At 49.8% G+C, this 19,262-nt stretch overlaps 1 protein-coding gene across 1 annotated transcript in view; it reads left to right on the top strand.

Annotated features, from left to right (window-relative positions):
* INCA1 (inhibitor of CDK, cyclin A1 interacting protein 1) overlaps positions 1 to 19,262 on the top strand; it is a 46,774-nt gene that overhangs the window by 12,841 nt on the left and 14,671 nt on the right. The window contains exons 3-5 of the mRNA XM_083185796.1: positions 1,792 to 1,908; positions 4,587 to 4,614; positions 18,936 to 19,114. Coding sequence (XP_083041922.1) covers positions 1,792 to 1,908; positions 4,587 to 4,614; positions 18,936 to 19,114 — 324 coding nt within the window. The remainder of the gene's footprint in view (positions 1 to 1,791; positions 1,909 to 4,586; positions 4,615 to 18,935; positions 19,115 to 19,262) is intronic.

Here is a 19,262-nt window from a genome sequence, read left to right as displayed (position 1 = left end):
AAGGTACAGGTGGGAGACAGTTACAGGAAGAGGAGCAGCAGAACACGAGGACATGCACTGAGACTAGAGGGAGGAAGATTCAGGGGAAATGTGAGGAATAATTACTTCACAGAATGAGTAGTAGATTAGTGGAATAGCCTACCATCAGAGGTGGTAGAGGCAAATACAGTAGTACAACATGCTTGGGATAGGCATATTGATATCCTTACAAAGAAATAAGGATCAAATATGGTTTGAAGCAACATGTTTAAAAAAGGGGAAGACTAGATGGGTCAAGTGGTTCTTATCTGCCGTCACATTCTATGGGCCTTATTCTAGTTCACTCTTTCTTACAAAATCCTTCTTAGATGGACAAAACCATGTGCACTGCAGGTGGGGCAGATGTAACTTGTGCAGAGAGAATTAGATTTGGGTGGGGTTTTACTTCAAAGTGAGATCTATATTGCAGTGTAGAAATAAAGCAGCCAGTATTTACCCTGCACAGAAACAAAATAACTCACCCAAATCTAACTCTCTCTGCACATGTTACATCTGCCCCCCTGCAGTGCACATGGTTTTGTCCATCTAAGAAGGATTTTGTCAGAAAGAGTGAACTAGAATAAGGCCCTATGTTTCTAACTTGTTCCGTGCAACTTTTTTCTGACCCCAACCTGAAAACGTGGCTCGCGGGAAAAAAATTCAGCTGAAACGAGAAGGTCATCGGCGAGACAGAAGTCTACGTGTGTTTGACAAATCTTTTTTTTTTAGAGGGTTTAATGAAAAGGCAGGGACGTTGGGAAAAGTGTATTGGTGTGAAAGGCGATTATGTTGAAAAATAAATAAAAAAATGTGTAAAAAAAAGTTTTCATCTTCATTCTTAACACAGGTACCTATCGATCCACCCTCCTATGTGTTTAAAGTGTGTTTTATGAATATTCAGAGATGATCACGGTTGTGCGAGAGATTATGCAGCAACAGTTATGAATCAGGCCCATCGTCCAGGGCTGAGGCAGTGGAGAGGTTATATCCAGGTGCAGGACTAGTGTGTTAGTTGTGTTCTGTGTTGTACACTATAGCGTTGGGAAAGATAAGGCCTGGGCTTCTTGCAGAGCTGCACTAGGCCCATTGGAGATGTAACAACACTGCATTGGGCCTGATTCGGGTCTCGGCGCTCCTGTGAATGTACGGGTTACATGCTTATATTAATACTGTGAAGCATTTTTATGTATGAGGAACCTTAATCTACCATGTATAATGCTTTCTGACATAAACAATCCAAAGTTATTCGGCCTTCATATGATATGTTTTACATCGTTCAAGAAAACCAGATTTTTACTACTTATTGTTTGTGTTCTACATCTCATTAACTGGCCTAAGCATATACAGACATACAGAGTACACTCAGGGATAGGAGCGAGGGCGAACAACAATGACTTGTGGTTCTCACCTGTCCTATGGGATTGGTAGGGAGGAGTTTTTTTTTTTTAACCATTTGCACAGGACCCAAAGTTTAACATCATTTTTATGAGATATGGCAAACACTGGCTTGGGTCTATGCAAATATGTGTCCTACAATCAGAGGCGTAACTCTGGGAGGCAATGGAGTCAGCTGTCACCGGGCTCCTGCCCCCAAGGGGGCACCTCTCCTCCCCTGCAAGTTAATTGAAAGACGACGTTATTGCTTAGTGCCGGATTAGCGCCAAAGCTGGTTGGGAGCTGCATCAGCGTGAAGAGGCCACTGCGTCCACTTTTTGTCTGTAACTGACCATATGTAACACATGATGACTACATTCCTTATATTCCTTCCTGCAGACGCTCTCAGGAGGTGACACGGTTTCAGCCATTGCCAATTATCTCCAATGCGCCATTTCCTCCTCTTGAAGAGCGATATGGGCTTGATTTCTGGGAGCGACTAATCAGACAACCGAAGTAACCTTATCTCCCCTTACCGTGATGTCTGTCCATCCCTCTCCCACCTCCGCACCTCATCCCTGTCACTGCTGTGATGTCTGTCCATCCCTCTCCCACCTCCGCTGTCCTCCACACCTCATCCCTGTCACTGCTGTGATGTCTGTCCATCCCTCTCCCACCTCCGCTGTCCTCCGCACCTCATCCCTGTCACTGCTGTGATGTCTGTCCATCCCTCTCCCACCTCCGCTGTCCTCCGCACCTCATTCCTGTGACCTCCACTGTCCTCCGCACCTCATCCCTGTCACTGCTGTGATGTCTGGCCATCCCTCTCCCACCTCCACTGTCCTCCATACCTCATCCCTGTCACTGCTGTGATGTCTGTCCATCCCTCTCCCACCTCCGCTGTCCTCCGTACCTAATCCCTGTCACTGCTGTGGTGTCTGTCCATCCCTCTCCCACCTCCGCTGTCCTCCGTACCTCATCCCTGTCACTGCTGTGATGTCTGTCCATCCCTCTCCCACCTCCGCTGTCCTCCGCACCTCATTCCTGTGACCTCCACTGTCCTCCGCACCTCATCCCTGTCACTGCTGTGATGTCTGGCCATCCCTCTCCCACCTCCACTGTCCTCCATACCTCATCCCTGTCACTGCTGTGATGTCTGTCCATCCCTCTCCCACCTCCGCTGTCCTCCACACCTCATCCCTGTCACTGCTGTGATGTCTGTCCATCCCTCTCCCACCTCCGCTGTCCTCCGTACCTAATCCCTGTCACTGCTGTGGTGTCTGTCCATCCCTCTCCCACCTCCGCTGTCCTCCGTACCTCATCCCTGTCACTGCTGTGATGTCTGTCCATCCCTCTCCCACCTCCGCTGTCCTCCGTACCACATCCCTGTCACTGCTGTGATGCCTGTCCATCCCTCTCCCACCTCCGCTGTCCTCCGTACCTCATCCCTGTCACTGCTGTGATGTCTGTCCATCCCTCTCCCACCTCCGCTGTCCTCCGCACCTCATCCCTGTCACTGCTGTGATGTCTGTCCATCCCTTTCCCACCTCCGCTGTCCTCCGTACCTCATCCCTGTCACTGCTGTGATGTCTGTCCATCCCTCTCCCACCTCCGCTGTCCTCCGTACCTCATCCCTGTCACTGCTGTGATGTCTGTCCATCCCTCTCCCACCTCCGCTGTCCTCCGTACCTCATCCCTGTCACTGCTGTGATGTCTGTCCATCCCTCTCCCACCTCCGCTGTCCTCCACACCTCATCCCTGTCACTGCTGTGATGTCTGTCCATCCCTCTCCCACCTCCGCTGTCCTCCGTACCTCATCCCTGTCACTGCTGTGATGTCTGTCCATCCCTCTCCCACCTCCGCACCTCATCCCTGTCACTGCTGTGATGTCTGTCCATCCCTCTCCCACCTCCGCTGTCCTCCGCACCTCATCCCTGTCACTGCTGTGATGTCTGTCCATCCCTCTCCCACCTCCGCTGTCCTCCGCACCTCATTCCTGTCACCTCCACTGTCCTCCGCACCTCATCCCTGTCACTGCTGTGATGTCTGGCCATCCCTCTCCCACCTCCACTGTCCTCCATACCTCATCCCTGTCACTGCTGTGATGTCTGTCCATCCCTCTCCCACCTCCGCTGTCCTCCACACCTCATCCCTGTCACTGCTGTGATGTCTGTCCATCCCTCTCCCACCTCCGCTGTCCTCCGTACCTCATCCCTGTCACTGCTGTGATGTCTGTCCATCCCTCTCCCACCTCCGCTGTCCTCCACACCTCATCCCTGTCACTGCTGTGATGTCTGTCCATCCCTCTCCTACCTCCGCTGTCCTCCACACCTCATCCCTGTCACTGCTGTGATGTCTGTCCATCCCTCTCCTACCTCCGCTGTCCTCCACACCTCATCCCTGTCACTGCTGTGATATCTGTCCATCCCTCTCCCACCTCCGCTGTCCTCCACACCTCATCCCTGTCACTGCTGTGATGTCTGTCCATCCCTCTCCCATCTCCGCTGTCCTCCACACCTCGTCCCTGTCACTGCTGTGATGTCTGTCCATGCCTCTCCCACCTCCGCTGTCCTCCATACCTCGTCCCTGTCACTGCTGTGGTGTCTGTCCATCCCTCTCCCACCTCCGCTGTCCTCCGTACCTCATCCCTGTCACTGCTGTGATGTCTGTCCATCCCTCTCCCACCTCCGCACCTCATCCCTGTCACTGCTGTGATGTCTGTGCATCCCTCTCCCACCTCCGCTGTCCTCCGCACCTCATCCCTGTCACTGCTGTGATGTCTGTGCATCCCTCTCCCACCTCCGCTGTCCTCTGCACCTCATCCCTGTCACTGCTGTGATGTCTGTCCATCCCTCTCCCACCTCCGCTGTCCTCCGCACCTCATTCCTGTCACCTCCACTGTCCTCCACACCTCATCCCTGTCATTGCTGTGATGTCTGTCCATCCCTCTCCCACCTCCGCACCTCATCCCTGTTACTGCTGTGATGTCTGTCCATCCCTCTCCCACCTCCGCACCTCATCCCTGTCACTGCTGTGATGTCTGTCCATCCCTCTCCCACCTCCGCACCTCATCCCTGTCACTGCTGTGACGTCTGTGCATCCCTCATCCAACTTTTGATGTTCTCTGCATCTTTGCACCTTTTTGTCTTTTAAATGACCTCTGGTAAAATAACATGTCATTTTCTTATTTGCAGTGTTCACAGAACTGGGGTCTTCAGTGCGGTAAGTCTATTAAATATGTTTGCATTTCTTTCTAGAGAGTAAGCTCTCACGAGCAGGGCCCTCTCCTCCTGTGCTCGTCCTTAACTCACTTACACCATCATCTTCTCCACATTGCCCACAACCATTGGGAATCTACTACAGTAGCGCTGCTTTTGCTTTTAAGGGTATTATGACTGCATGTGAGGCAATGGTTCTATAGCTTGTGTCACATGTTCTTCCGTGTGTATTATGTAAGGCGCTGGGGACCCCTTGGAGCGCCATATGAAGGATTAATAATATCTGCGGAATAGCTGAAGCATAAGGACATGTTTTACCTGAAACCATGACTGAGCAACAGCCGGTAGTTACACTGTAGCCCCACCTCTGGATCCGCCACTGGTGGAGATCCAGACAGCAGTCATACTATACTTACTAAGTGACACACTATATACATTCAGATATCCATGTTCCACCTGTTTCATAATTTATATGAATTTGTGTCATTGTTTAACTAACATGGAATTCCGTGCAGATATAAGTACAGTAAGTATGTAGGTTAATAAAACCAGTTATTCCTGATGTAATTTACATATATTAATATAAATGGTAAGCAGACAGCACATTAAATAGAGGAACGGGGACGATTCAGAACCGCACCCGTCCCCATGTTCCCATGCCGTAGTTAGGTGACTTTTTTGCTACTGTGCATGTTGCCGTTTGAAGAACCTCTGGTTCTCAGGTGTTGTTGCGATTGGGGAATACGGTAACAGAAATGTCAACCGAAAGTACTGGGCGGTGATTGATAGGTCTTATGAGTGAGTTATGGGTCACTGTCTGACTCTGCCCAAAGGTTTTGCACTGTTATTTCCTGCTTATCTTGGTGTTACATAGTTTCCTAGGAGGGAAACTGCCACTATACAGCAGAAACACATTAGATTGTACACTGCATCATGAGGCAAACAGTGAGAGATGGTCTAAGTCAGGCATGTCCAAACTATGGCCCTCCAGCTGTTGTCAAACTACAAGTCCCATCATGCCTTGCCACAATTTTGCTAATAGAGAATGTTAGAACTATGGCAAGGCATGCTGGGATGTGTAGTTTCACAACAGCTGGAGGGCCGTAGTTTGGATATGCCTGGTCTAGATATTATGCTGGCCTTCTGTTTATGCTCACATATATCCCATCTGTAGTTAGAACACCCACACCTTGTGTAAGATGTGACCACACCAGGCTGGGCTTTTCCTGACATGGTCTCTTTTGATGCCACCATTCAAAACCTCCCACTGTGTGGCAGCTGCCACTCTCAAAGGGGCCTCACGGGACCCCCTGCTTCCTGTTTCCTCCCCAGGACTTGCTGTTCAGCCAATCACTTTAATACCCCTTTTCCGCAAGACAAGCCGGGTCACACCCAGGATTTTGTACCAGGGTGCGACCCGACTTGCAAACCCTTCGCCACTAGTCTCCCGACCGGACATAATGCCTGGCGGGAGACGTCATCGGGAGGCGGGTCTGGGACGGAGCTGGGAGATGAGAGCAATCTACCAGCGGCGGCTATTACATTGCAGTGAAAGTGACCATGCTCGCATCAATGCAGGTTACCTGTTTCCACTGCCCCTGGGCCTGGGTACAACCCAGGTAACTACCCGGGCTGGAGGGGGGAGTTTTCCTTGTGGAGCATTTCCACTAGCAAAAAACGCCCGATGGAGAGATAAACAGCTCTTACCTTCCTTGTGTACACTGACAGCTGTAGGGAGAAGCCACGGTGTTGCGGTGTTCACATGACTAGTGGTCTGATATGTCAATCACAGTGATTGGAAAAAATAGATATATATTTTAAAAACGAAAAAAAAAATCTTTAATAAATCTTGTATAAGTTTTAAGTAGGTGTTCTTCACCACCTTGAGTGCCAACATATCTGTGAGACATGTGAAAAATGTCGCCTAAAAATGCCGGCGTCGCTCACATTTGTTATATAAATTCAAATAAAAATGTTGTGTAAAAAATAAGATTCTATTTCCTATATAAGGTAAATATTACCGGTCATTACAATGAATCACAATGTTTGCTCTGCAAGTTTCACACCTATTCTGACAAATTCACTTGGCACTCAACGGGTTTAACCTAACTCACCATGAGTGGATTCTGGAAGCTATAATCGTTCTCCCCTTTTTGTAGATAATTGTGCCAAGTTGACTCCAAAATTTGGCATAAGTGATGTTACCACATGTTTGTTACTGCATTTACCATATGTAGTGCCATTCATGTGCTATAATATAGTTGTTACACTTAAAAGCTAAAAATAAAATAAAGTGTGTTCTATATGCCTTTTAGAAGAATAAAGTATGCACAATGTGTGTAAATGCACCAGTATTTATGGCCTATTTCAGACCTGCTGGCTAGACTTATGTATATTCGGTAATATATCAGTAAATGCCGCCCCGCACATCATGTGACGTCAGCTGCTCGCCCCCTGGCAGGCAATGGCCTGCCCGTCTACTCATGGGAACGCTACAGTCCCCATCCCTCCCTCCCCGCTGCGATTGAGTAGCTCGCCGCAGCCTTTTGCATCGGCCCACTCAGCAGGCGTCACAGGCGACATTCCCATTGGTATCCTACGCCTATTACATACCACAGCTCTCACAGCGATTTATAAATCATTATCATTTGTTTTGCAATTTTCCGCTCCTTGGTGGATCTCGCCATCTTGTGCAGGCTTGGACTACACAGAACTTGGACTGCAGAAGGGTAGCAGAGCGCCATTTACTCATGATTGCACAGGAAAAGCAGATTGGATAACTCAGGATTACCTGTAGGTAGCGGAGTGACAGTAATTCAGGATTGCTGACTGGACGTAGGGTGCAAAGAACTCAGGATGGCACGTGTGTGGCAGGGGATCAGCAATCTAGGAATACAAACAGATCGCAGATAAACAGGAATGCAATCCTGTATACTAGTAACTGGATGCCACAATATTAGGAGTAACGGAATGCCAGGAACTCAGGATTGTATATGTTTTTTTTTTAAAATAAAGTATTTTTATTTCACAGGTTATTAATACAGATCAGAACGGCAAATCAAGCATTGTGCATGAGAAACAGACAATCACAATCAAGCGTTGAACATTGAAATGTACATAGTGTTCACATACAGGCCCTTATTCTGGTTGGTGCGGTCGAGCCGCATATGCGGCTCCGACCGCACCAGACGTATCCCCGCCCACACTACGGATCGCCACGGCCGTCCGTACACGGACGGCTGGCGATCCGCACGAAAATGGTGGAGGCGTACGCCTCCACCATGGTGGGAGCTGCCCCCTGCATTCGATGGTCGACGACCATCGAAGGCAGGGCCGCACGCCGCGACAGCTCCCGCAAGCTGAGACCACACGGACAATCGTCCGTGTGGTAGCTTGTATGGGGGCTGAAAGCTGACATCCGCCGACGTCAGCTTTCCGCCCCCATGAGTGGCGTCATGCCCTCATTACCATGCGTACGCCCCGCGTTTGCATGGGAACGCCCATGAAACGCGGGGCGTACACATAGGGAAATGAGGGGATGAAGCCCCTCACGCCCCTATACGCCCCCTTTGCGGCGGACGAAATCCGTCTGCGGCGAAGGGGGCTGCACATGCGCAGATTGACCTCTGCGCATGTGCAGAAGAAAAACATCGGCGGTACGGCCGCACGCGGGCCGTACCGCACGAATCAAAATAAGGGCCACAGTGTCATCACCCTGCCATGTATTGGAAAATGTAATAAAGAGTCGATTGATAGAGAGGGATGGTATCGCCGTCCTGCTCTGACTGAGTATCTAAAGCTCAATTTTATTTATTTATATTAAAGAAGAACAGTAGAAAGAAAAAGAGATAAGAGAAAGAGAGAGAGCGTTAGTCAATAATTAACGTATATACTTAGAGGGTTCAATCCCATTTAGGGTAATATGTCAATACACAATCTTGGGTCGATCAGTTCTTATATGCATGTGAGCGGTATAGTTGTCCGCGTCTACAGTCAACACCACAGCCCAGTTTTGTATCATCGGGGATGTGCTGAATGCGGAGACTCCAGCCATCTGCCCCATATCTTATCAAATTTGGGCAAGGTACCCCGAGACATGTATACATATTTTTCATGCTGTACCGTGGTGTTAACCAGAGCCTTCCACTCCGCCATCATGGGTCCCGAGGTAGCCATCCAATGTCTGGCTATGACAACTTTAGCTAAAGAGCACAAATTGGTCACATATTGTCCCTCTGCATTATTCAGTGATGTACTTTCTTTGCTTCCCAAGATACACATTTTGGGCGTCAGAGCTTGCCCAGATATGCCAGTTGATATAATAGCTGATTTAACCGCCCCCCAGAAAGAGTTAACCAGGGGACACTCCCAGAGGAGATGCCACAGGTTCCCCTGTGTAAAGCCACACTTTGGGCAGGCCGGGGAGGCCCGTCCACCAAATTTAACCATAGTGCACGGTGTTAGGTATGTTCTGTGTATGATAAATAGTTGGACTTGTTGGAATCTTGCTGAGACCGTGGCATACCGAGGTGATGCCAGAGCCTCCTCCCACTCCTCCTCTTCAAAAGCACCCACATCTACCTCCCACTTGGCCTTTAAGGCGGGCAGCGAGTCTTTATGTAGAAAGGATAGCAGGAATGAATAGGCTAGAGAGATGGTTTTAACCTGTCCGAGGTTGGCCAGGAATATTTTTGCCGGGGAGGATAGTAGCACAGGAGGACTGCTATTAAACTGGGTGTTGAGGGCGTGGCGCAACTGCAGGTATCTAAAGAAGAATACCCGAGATAGCCCATACTCCTCCCTTAGCTGTTGAAAGGTTTTTAGCATAGATGCCTCATATAGTTGTCCAATCGTTACCACCCCCCCAGATGACCACAGACTCCTGCCCGACAAGCAAGCGAGTTCGGACAATTTGGTGGAATGCCAGAGGGGAGCTCCAGGATCTATAGCCGTGTACCCCATCAAGGATTGGGCCTCCTGCCATATCTTGATGGCCTGGACCACTAGTGGAGGGGCCCCCCTAGGTATCCTCCCACCCAACAATAGCTGCGTGGGCGTGATGTCGGGACATATTTGGTGCAAAAAAGTGGTAGGGAGCGAGCTTTGGTCAGTGTCTTGCGTCCAGTGCCTAAGGTGCGAGAACTGGCCAGCATAATAGTACAGTCTGAATTGTGGTAGAGCCAAACCCCCATCAGTCCGTGATCTAGTGAGAGTGCTGATGCTGATTCTGGGGCGCTTATTAGCCCATATCAGTGAGGATAGTAAGCTGTTTAGGTGTCTGAAAAAGGAGGCGGGTATGTAAACCGGGGATTGATTCAAGACATATGTTATTTTGGGTTGCAATATCATTTTAACCAAGTTGACCCTGCCAATGACATTTAGGGGCAACTTGGTCCACACCGACAGTTTATCCTTAACGACGGACAGCAGTGGGTGTAGGTTCCTAGGTATAAAATCATGACTGTTGTTGGTGATGTTAATCCCCAAATATTTGAACTGGGGGACCCATCTGAGTGGAAGAGGGGTGCCCAGGGACAGCGGTGGTGGGCCTCTTAAGGGCATCATAGAGGATTTAGACCAGTTCACTGTAAGGCCTGAGAAACCGCCAAACTCCTCCATCAACTGCAGGGCAATCGGTACTGACAATCTATAATCTTTTAAAAAGAGAAGTAAGTCATCGGCATAGAGTGCCACCGTGTCCGTCCTCTGACCCAGTTGGAGCCCGACTATGTCTCGGTGTGTCCTAAGGATGCAGGCAAGTGGTTCGATAGCTAAAGCAAAAAGACCAGGAGAAAGGGGGCATCCCTGTCTGGTGCCCCTTCCCAGCGCGAAGGGGGGCGAGACATGGCTATTAACAGAGACCCTGGCCATCGGGTGAAGATACAACAACTGGACCCATTTTAAGTATTGTGGGCCAAAGCCCATGCGTCTCATTACCTGCCATAGATAAGGCCACTCGACTGAATCGAAGGCCTTATTGGCATCGAACGAGACAATGGCTGAGTGCATTTCCTCCTCATGAGTGGCCTGGATATGTGTATACAGTCGTCTTAAATTTATACTAGTGGACATACCCGGCATGAAGCCAGTTTGGTCCGGATGAATAATGGTCAGTATCACACTATTTAATCGAATGGCCAGGACCTTCGCCAATATTTTGATGTCAGTAGTAATCAGGGAGATAGGTCTGTATGAGTCGGGATATTCGGGGTCCTTACCGGGCTTGGGTATGACGACTATAACAGCCTCGGACATAGAGTCCGGTATGGCATTCAGGTCTAGGAGATCGTTAAATAACTTCAACAGCCTAGGGGCGAATAGGTCCAAATGTGACCTGTATAGTTCCACCGGGACCCCGTCTACGCCCGGAGCCTTCCCACCAGGGAAGGATCGGATCGCAGCCTCTATTTCAATGATTGTAAGCGGTGCCTCAAGGGAGGATTTAGCCTCCTCAGGCAGTGTGGGTAGGTCTATGTGGTCTATATAGTCGGTGAGTTCCCCCCGCGAACATCTTAGGCGTGAGCTGTATAGCTCCTGGTAAAAATTGTGAAACACGTCCGCTATTTCCCGGGGGGATGTCCTCAGTGTCCCGTCGGTGCCAAAGATTTGGGCCACAGTGTTGGCAGGGCGGTCCAAGTGTACCAGGTGAGCCATAAGGCTGCCTGTCTTGTCCGCGTTCATGTAAAGCTTGTGGGATTTAAATAACAGGCTACGGGCGTTACGTTCCTCCAAATGGGAGACCCAGGTAGTTTGTGCTGACTCCCATCTTGCCCTAGACTCCTCCGAGCCCTCCTCCAAGTGTGTGGTCTCTGTGAGTCTACATTCGTCTTCCAATTCGATACCCTTAGCTTTGTTTGTTCGTTTAATAGAGGCAATTTTAGATATGAGGGTGCCCCTCAGATATGCCTTGAATGCTTCCCACACTACCGGGGCAGGGGCTGTACCTGTATTGGTATCAAAGTACCCATCCCACAAAGTCTGGAGGTCCGAGGACTCTCCAATTTGTAGTAACCAAGAGGGATGTAGTTTCCAGAATGACTGTCCCCTCTGGCATTCCATCCCCACCGTCAGCATCAAAGGAGAGTGGTCCGAAACACCCCTCGCCTTGTAGCAGATGTTTCGGAGTCTGGGCAGCACCGGGGGGGAGACCAGGGCCAGATCAATGCGCGAGAAGGAGTTATGAGTTTTAGAGAAGCAGGAGTATTGAGCGACCACAGGGTGTTTTTGTCGCCAGGCATCCCTCAAGCCAATTGACTCCACATATTTTGCAAAACCTGTGGGGCGGTCGTCCGTAGGGACGGAACCAGGGGGCCACCATCTGTCCAGCCGCAGATTCATTAATTTATTAAAGTCCCCAAGGCATATTACTGGTGTGTCAGGAGATTGGGCCACATAAGCAGCCACTTGTTTTAAGACATCGTAGTTGAAAGGAGGGGGGACATAGAGCGCCAGGATAAAAAAGGGCTGGGAGTATAGTTTACATTGGAGAAAGACATATCTACCCAGTGGGTCTGTCTTAACGTCTAGCAGCACAAATTGTACTGATTTGTTAATTAACACAGAAACCCCTCTAGAGTGAGTCGTATGGGAGCTATGGTATGCCCATCCCACCCATGGCCTGCGTAGGGACATTAGTCTATTTCCCTCTAAGTGGGTCTCAAGAAGGCATGTGATGTCCGAACCGTATTGCCTAACCATTTTAAGAACTAGGGAGCGCTTAATTCTATCGTTTATCCCCCGGACATTCCAGGTTAAAATGTTAAGTTGCGTCATATTGAGTTATAGGGCGGGGGCCAAAGAAGACTGTCATATAAGTGCTGCCGCCTTGTAGACCTGAGTATACCGCCATCCTTATTACAAAACACATCATACCCTCCAATTGTGTGCATATCAAATCAGTATATCTTGCATGACTAATAGAAAAAAAGAAAGAAGAAAGATAAGAAAACATAGAGATAACAGTCCCAACAAAATACACCCCCTCCCTGTATACCTCCCCCAACCTAGGCATACTTGTAACCCTAACCTAATAACTATGGAGACCAAGAAAGGTCAGCAATGTCTGCGAACTATGGGAGCAGTCAGTTAATAACTACCAATGCAAGCATCGGGGCCCCCTGGCTATATATTGGCCTTAGTTTGTCTAACGCGACACCTATGCAAAGAGTTCACAACATTTAGTAACATTCCCCCCCGCCACCCCCCCTCCCCCCCCCTCCCGCTAAGGCACAGTGGATCAGATCTATTGTAATACATCTCTAGTAATATTCCCGTTAATCAGACAGCATCAATACCACTCAGGCGTCTTGGGATCTCTTGGAGAATGTAGAAGAGAGTGGAGTAAGATGTCCATATAAATGTGAATCAAGTCCTTCGACTCGCGATCATGGAGGATCAGGCCGGAGCCAACTGACGAGCTCCAGGCGCATATCTATCAAGCCAGGCCGCCGCCTCACGCGGGCTGCTGAAGAATTTGGTCTCTCCCTCCGCCACCACCCGCAACCGGGCCGGGAAGAGCATGGAATAGGGAAGGCCCAAGTCTCGCAACCTGCGTTTCACAGGGAAGAAAGAGGCCCTCTCTTTCTGCACCTCTATGGCGAAATCAGGAAAAGTGGAGACGGTGACGCCGTTTCTGGCCATAGGGCCTTTGGTGCGGTTCAGTCGCAGGATCGTATCCCGGTCCTTATAATGTAGGAGTTTGGCAATAAAAGTTCTGGGTGGGGCCCCCGGAGGGAGTGGACGGCTAGGAATTCTGTGGGCTCTCTCGACAGCGAATTGAGGAGTGAAGGATTCTCTGCCAAATGTCTCGATCAGCCAGGCCTCCAAAAAAGCCTCTGGCGCCGTGCCCTCCTCCTTTTCCGGCAGGCCGACGAAGCGAACATTGTTTCTCCTCAAACGGCCCTCCATATCCATTAATTTATTCTGAATGGTTGTGACCTGCTGTGTCAGGGTAGAGACTGTGGTTTTCATAGGATCTATTACGTCCTCCACAATCGACACCCGGGTCTCCACCTCCCCCACACGCTCCCTAATGCGCTGCACGTCCTGTCTAAGGAGGGAAAGATCGCACTGCACCTTCTCCATTTTATCAGATAAACGTTTCTCAGTGCCAGCAATGGCCTCCAGGATTTGTTGGAGGGATGGGGGTGCAGGCAGAGTGTCGCCAGGGGGGGCATCAGGGCTAGCTGGATCCCCAGAGCCCTGCCCGGAGTCCCCCGGCGGTGCCGACGGGCCTGGTGCCTCCTGTCCCCTTGCAAATTTGGCCAGCTTTGCTGCAGAGGTGCTTTGATTCTGCTTCACCATATTGAATGGCGCTGGGTTAATATACACCCCCTCCTCCGCTATGTCAGTCTCTTTTCAGTATAAGGTTGCAGTGCTGGATCTATTAATGTGATGTAGGCTACAGTAGGCTGCCCTTACTGCTGGTAGTTCTGGGCAATAGTGGTCCTGTGAGGACCCTTCAGGGTAGGTGCAGTTAACAGGGGATGTGAGGCCCTTCAGGGGGGGCCGGTTCAGGCTTGTGGGCTTGTATAAGTGTGTGCCCAAGATGGCGCCCGGAGCGCAGGACTCACCAAGATCCAGGCGGGGAGATGGTGGATGCTTCCCTCACAGCGGGCGCGGGGTGTCAGCGGGTAAGCCGCTCGCGTGGATCACCTTCCCAGCGCGATCTCAGCTGCAGCGGCGGCAGGCGTCTGGGCGGGAGTGCGCCGTACGCTGTACACTGTACGCTGTACGGCAAGGGGGGTAGGCCGCAGTTCTCTCCTCGGTCCGGCGGGCTGGCTGCTACGCCGGGACCGGATCTGACGGGCGGGCGGCTGGTGCGGGGCAGGGCTGTATCTCCAGGCACCCGCTGGCGATGAAATCAGGTGTCTCCGACGGCTCAGGATGGGGTAACGGATGGTTAGCCAGGGAGCTCCGTACAAACGCGTCCTACCCGCTCGCCGCCGTAGCCACCACTACCCAGGATTGTATATGTTTAACAATATGCCAGTAATGCAGGATTGCATTCTGGTCACAGGACGCTAACAACTCCAGATTGAAGGCTGGTAACAGAATACCTGTAATGCAGGATTGCAGACTGATGGTGGCATGCCAGGAACTCAGGAACACGATGCTTGGATTCCTTATTCAGATCACAGATGTCCCTGATACAGCGACATCTCTGGCTGGGGCAGGGAATTACAATTACAGACTGCAGTTCCAAGTCCTGTAAGCATCAGACTTATGTGGGGTACACACCAGGACGATATGGCCCAAAACGAGCCAATTTAGATACAATCTCGACCGATTGTATGTAAGTCAGCCGGGTTTTTGGGCCATTTCGCTGCCCTTTTGATTCGATCCCGATCCGATGTGCGGCCCCGAGGGTCAGTCGGTCTTTTCTGAGATCCTACCTGCTGCAGGTAGGATCTCAGAAACGACCATTGTAGTGGGTGTGGGTCACGATCGGATCGCGATCACATTAGGGCCATTTTCGCGGCGGGTCGGCGGCGCCGTCAGCTCGTGAGCGGTTCGTACGTTCCTGTGATGACCCGCTCACTAGCACCATCATCCTGGTGTGTACCGGGCATTACTCTATAATGCCCAGCACTTGTGGTCTGGAAGGAATAACAGCAATGTCAGACTCTCTGGAGCTTCTGAGTTCATACCACAGACATTCCTGTGCACATTGGGACATTAGTGGAAGGGCAGGAATGCTGTTTGGTATCTGTGGTATATTTATACCATACATCTATCGCATGCAACCCAATTCCCCGCCCCTGGGAAGGGGGTCCGAGAAGTAGGTCGGACCTCCGGATCCCATCGGATTTACACGGGACTGCACATCGGATCGGGTGTCAAACACATCCGATTTGGGTCAATTACCCACCCTAGCCCTTCCTCCCTGAAGCCTAACACCCCCCCCCCCCCATAGTCTAACCCTTACTCCTTCCAAGCGCTGGCAGTTGGGATCTTGTTGTCATTATCCTCATCAGTATCGGCATTACGGCGCTGGGCATGTAGCAGTAATTCAGGATGGCGACATCGGTACTCTGACGGCTGGCGTCCCGTCCGGCGAGATGTTAGGTTGCATACACACTAGGAAGAGGGTTGGGCTCCGAGAATGGATCTAGCAGGTAACTTGTCTTCCACCTCAGGATTTCCTGGACAGAACGTAAGCACAAGTTGATGGGGGGGGGGGGGGGGGGGGGGGGTGTGAAATGTAATAGGATGAGAGATTCAGAAAGTGAAATCTCCAGGTTTTTTTTTTTTTTTTTAAGCGGCAATTATTTACACTGCAAAACCAGTTTGAGTTTGCAGTGTAAATGATTGCTGATTTAAAAAAAAAATCTTTCTTACCAAATCTCTCACTTTCTGAAACTCTCATCATATTACATCCCCCCCCCCCTTGTTATTACCGTGGACCCGTGAATCATGGCGCTTGTGTGGCATTGAGGCAGGGCTTGGTGACATCAGTCTCAAGAGGCAACAATAGAAGTAGGTAAGTATGAGCGGCACCTTTGGCCGCGGTACAGTTTCCAGATTCCTACTCCCATGAAGTACTGTGAGGTTTGAGGATCTGTTGCGGATTCCTGTACCTTTGCACTGTCACAGGTCATTTAGCTGAATTGCCCCACTTTTAGGAAATGTAGTAAAGACTATGAATGCTTACGACCGGCACTGGCCGCATTTTTGGGAAAGTGCAATTCGTAAATAGGGCAGATTTACTACTCTACCCTATGTATGGGATTCATATTTCCTTATGGCGTAGGAAGAAATACGAATTGGCAGCCTGCATGGACCAGTCAGATCCGTGCAGGCTTAAGTGTGAAACAAAAGTGGTGTTTCCCCCCCCCCCCCCAGCTATAACGAGCCCCAGGCTAAAAGGGTGTTCCCCGTAATTTCTAAAACCAGCACCAGGCCCTGTTTCCCAAAATACGAGGGACAAAACGAGTAGGGGTCCACCGCCAGCAGGGTAATGCCACAGCCGGAGGAAAATATTTATACTTGTTCTCCCGGCCAAAGCATTATTCCCTGTGGCTGGTCAGCCCAGGCAGGGACCCTGGGGGGGTGGGGACCCCTCCAATAAAGGGGTCTCCTCTCCAGAATTAACCCTGCCCGTGCTGAAGCCCGGGGCTTTCCCTGGTGCCCCAGGGTGGTGGGCACTGGGCTGGTGGCTTTTGTGTAAAAAATAGATCAAAACTATTATGGAATGTTTATTTATTTACAGTTTCTTATATTGAAATTGTTGTGGAACTACAAGTCCCAGAAAGCCTGCACCGCATGCAGTGACTTGGTGAACCACAATACCGGGTGTACCGGGAATGCACATATATCGACCATAGTAAATTCCCCAAAATATGGATTTACGCCCATATACGTGCACGAATGGCTACACATAGGTGTATTCGGAGCCATTTGACCTTAATCATTTCCCCCCCTCTACGTCTTATTTATTTAGCACCTTCTAGAACAGTGGTCCTCAACTTCTTTGTGCCTGGTCCTGGCTGAGCGAGTATGGAATGGCCGCGCATGCTTATGGTACGCAGTTATTATACGCGGGGTCCGTGGGAACGAAGCCAGTGATGGCTAGCCACCACCGACAGCCAGCAGCCGCTTGTAGGCAGCACGCCGGCATTTTCTGAGCACAGGGGGAGACCATGGTAGGGCGGCATTTACCCGATCGCTGGGCTCCATAGATTCGCAGAAAAGGGTTGCCCAGATGGGAAAATCAGGCGCAGTTTTGCTTATGTATGTAAATTATTGGTAAAAAAATAAATATAAACTCAAATCCACAGCTTATGTGCTGCTCCCAACAAAAGACTACTAAGCCTTGATGGTAAACAAAAAAACACAAAATAAAGAGAGCGCACTGTGTTGATCTTTTGTTATTAGATTTTTTACTTAATTATTATTTTTAATATAATAGGTACACCTTAAAATACACAATTATGCATACATGCATATACACAATAAAAAATTATACACTTTAAAATATATAATGCATTCCGACTAGCACCAAAAAATGGCCCAAGTTCATGATCAATTGCCAACTTAATATAGAGTTCCCAAATGGATATAGTGAATGTCACTTCCAAATGAAGTTATTGTGATGTATCCAATTCAATTTAGGAAACACGGTTTGTATGGGGTTATATTACCGGCTGATGATGAGCAGCAGTCCAGTAGCTGCGTGTCCGCTTCCACCGGTGTTGCTCCGATGGACTGGGAGCCGGTACCGGGAGCAGACACTCCTGAAGCAGGTGAGAACTGGTCTGCTGACAACCAGCGTGGCCCCGATGTTGTGGGAGCCGACGCTGGGAGCTGACACAGTGGTAGATGTTATACCTCTCCCGGAGTAAGCAGCTGATGGCGGTGAGGAAACCGTCAGAATTTATGGACGGAGAAACGCGTCAAGACTTTATCTGCATTTAAATCCTTCCGACTACCACCATCAGAGATAGCCAAGGCTACCAACGTATTGTTGCCCAGCATCCAGCCGACTGAATTGAACTACCGTTTACCCGACTTGATCTTGGCGGTGTCCCAGCACCATCACAGGTGCAATTTCCACCGCAGAAACCAGGGAGTCTACACCTGTGTCAACTCCCAGCGCCGGCCCCTTCCAACTCGGGGCTACGCTGGCAACGAGTGGACCAAGTGTCACCCGCCATCAGCTGCTTACTCCGGGAGAGGTATAACATCTACCACTGTGTCAGCTCCCAGCGTCGGCTCCCACAACATCAGTGGCCACGCTGGTTGTCAGCAGACCAGTTCTCACCTGCTTCAGGAGTGTCTGCTCCCGGTACCGGCTCCCAGTCCATCAGAGCAACACCGGTGGAAGCGGACACGCAGCTACTGGACTGCTGCTACCGTCATCATCAGCCGGTAATATAACCCCATACAAACCTTGTTTCCTAAATTGAATTGGATACATCACAATAACTTCATTTGGAAGTGACATTCATTATATCCATTTGGGAACTCTATATTAAGTTGGCAATTGATCATGAACTTGGGCCATTTTTTGGTGCTAGTCGGAATGCATTATATATTTTAAAGTGTATAATTTTTTATTGTGTATATGCATGTATGCATAATTGTGTATTTTAAGGTGTACCTATTATATTAAAAATAATAATTAAGTAAAAAATCTAATAACAAAAGATCAACACAGTGCGCTCTCTTTATTTTGTGTTTTTTCCATAGATTCGCAGCTATCAGGTCTGAATCGGGCCCTTTACCCCCTCCATATGTTTTATATATACAGTATATATATATATATATATATATATATATATATATATATAATATTCTACTCCTGGTCTCTGTCGCCCCATGAAGAGGCCCAGCTACCCGGCATGGATGGCGAATGCGGAAGTGGGTGGCCCGGAAACTCTGCCGCCACCATCAGAGCTGTGCAGGGGGAAGAGAAGGAAGAAGAAGCTGGGGAATGAGAGGAGAGTCCTGTCCGTGCAGCATCACATCCAGGAGCTGAGGCAGAAGCAAGGCAGCATAGAGCAGTCAGTACAAGCTCCCATCTTACCTCTGACCGGGGATGGCCATCGCTCTGGTTACCGGCACTGGGGATAGGCCAAGTGACCAGCAATCATTTCACCAACCGATGGTCATCCCTGGTCCTCCACTGATTGGCTCCTGGGTCAATCAGAA

This window comes from Crinia signifera, chromosome 4 (assembly GCF_055691185.1).
Source record: "Crinia signifera chromosome 4, ASM5569118v1, whole genome shotgun sequence".
NCBI classification, from domain to species: Eukaryota; Metazoa; Chordata; class Amphibia; order Anura; family Myobatrachidae; genus Crinia; species Crinia signifera.
This window is presented reverse-complemented; position numbering and strand designations above follow the sequence as displayed.